Consider the following 1,693-nt stretch of genomic DNA (forward strand, 5'->3'; position numbering starts at 1 on the left):
AGGTGTGTTCGGGGAGTGAGTGTGTTTGAGTGTGCTTGTGTGTGTGCGTGTGCGTGTTCGAGTGCGCGTTGGTGATTGTGTGGTGAGTGTGTGTGCGTGTGTTTGTGTGTGAGAGTGTTGTATATGTGTGCTTGTATGTATGTGCGTGACTCTTTTGTGTGTGTGTGTGTGTGTGTGTGTGTGTGTGTGTGTGTGTGTGTGTGTGTGTGTGTGTGTGTGTGTGTGTGTGTGTGTGTGACTCTTTTGTATTTGTGTGCGTGTGTGTGTAATGCGAGTGTTTTTGTGTGTGTTTGTATGTGCTCTTACCGTACTTTACCTTACCTCACCTTACCCTACCATTGCTTATCTTATCGTATCTTATCTTATCATATCTTTTCTAATTTATTTTATCTATCTTTTCTGATCTCATCTTATCTTAATTTATCTATCTTATCTTATCTTTCCTTGTCTTACCTTACCTTAACTTATTTTATCTTATCTTATCGCATCTTACTTATCTTGCCTTGCCTTACCGTATCTTATCCTGTCTTATCTTATCTTATATTATCGTATATGTCTTTCGTTATCTTATTTTATTTTATCTTATCTTATCTTACTTTATCTTACTTATTATCTTATCGTATCTTATCTAATCTTACCTTATCTTATCTTACCAAATAGTATCTTACGTAGCCTAATCTTACCTAATCTTACCTGATCTTACCTGATCTTACCTTATCTTATCTTAGCTTATCTTACTTGCAGGCGAGTCGCGGAAGTTTCAGTGCAACGCTTACGCCAGGGAGGTCCCATCGGTGTTTCTGGAGGTGTCTGAGATCTACATGGTGCACCAACACTCTTCCGATTTGACACGTAGGGGTTTGTTGTGTTGTTTTGTTGTTTTTTGTTTTGTTTTTTTTTTGTATTTGGGGAGGGGGGTTGTTGATTTTTTGTTTTTGTTTTTGCTCTGTTTTAAATGTCTTGCGGCGCTCGCAACTTCATAAGGTCATGTGGGTGGTTGGCGAGTGTTCTGGTGTGGTGTGGCTTGCTCCTTCTTTCCTGTCAAACATCTGTCACCCTGATCTCCCCTCCTTCTGTTTTGTGTGTGTCACTCTCTTGTAACGCCTCTATTCTTCGGCACTTATATGACCTTATTGTGTTGCAATTGCCGTAAAACTCTTAGGGATAAAAAAAGGTCGTGTGAGCGCACGGGACACATTGAATACTTTCATTTATGTAGGTGAAAGGAGAATATTTTGAGAAAGGAAATGTTTCCATTTGCTGTTAGGTTTCGAACCCGGGATATTTTGAATGAGAGGCAAACAAGAAAACTTCTAGACCACAAAAAATCCCAGGATGAGGGTTTACCGACTGTGCGGTTAGGAGATTATGGGATTTACATAAAACGTGCGTGTGCGTGTGTGTGTGTGTGTGTGTGTGTGTGTGTGTGTGTGTGTGTGTGTGTGCGTGTGTGTGGGTGTGTGTGTGTGTGTTTGTGCGTGTCTTGTGTGTGCGTGCCTCGTGTGTGTGTTTGTGTGTGTGTATGCGTGTGTGTGTGAAAGTGTCTTGTGGGTATGTGTGTGTATGTGTGTGTCCTGTGCGTTTGTGTGTGTATCTTGTGTGTGTTTGTCTGTATCTTGTGTGTGTATGCATGTATGTGTGTGTACGCATGCCCAGAGACAGAGAGAGAGAGAGAGAGAGAGAGAGAGAGAGA

At 41.3% G+C, this 1,693-nt stretch overlaps 1 protein-coding gene across 1 annotated transcript in view; it reads left to right on the top strand.

Annotated features, from left to right (window-relative positions):
* The window catches only part of LOC101859197, a gene marked incomplete at its 3' end in the record, with an annotated part of 44,607 nt that overhangs the window by 42,378 nt on the left and 536 nt on the right, over positions 1 to 1,693 (top strand). The window contains 1 exon segment of the mRNA XM_005107175.3: positions 745 to 852. Within this exon segment, the coding sequence (XP_005107232.1) occupies positions 745 to 852 (108 nt within the window).

The sequence above is a fragment of the Aplysia californica genome, unplaced genomic scaffold (genome assembly GCF_000002075.1).
Source record: "Aplysia californica isolate F4 #8 unplaced genomic scaffold, AplCal3.0 scaffold00583, whole genome shotgun sequence".
Classification (NCBI taxonomy): domain Eukaryota; kingdom Metazoa; phylum Mollusca; class Gastropoda; order Aplysiida; family Aplysiidae; genus Aplysia; species Aplysia californica.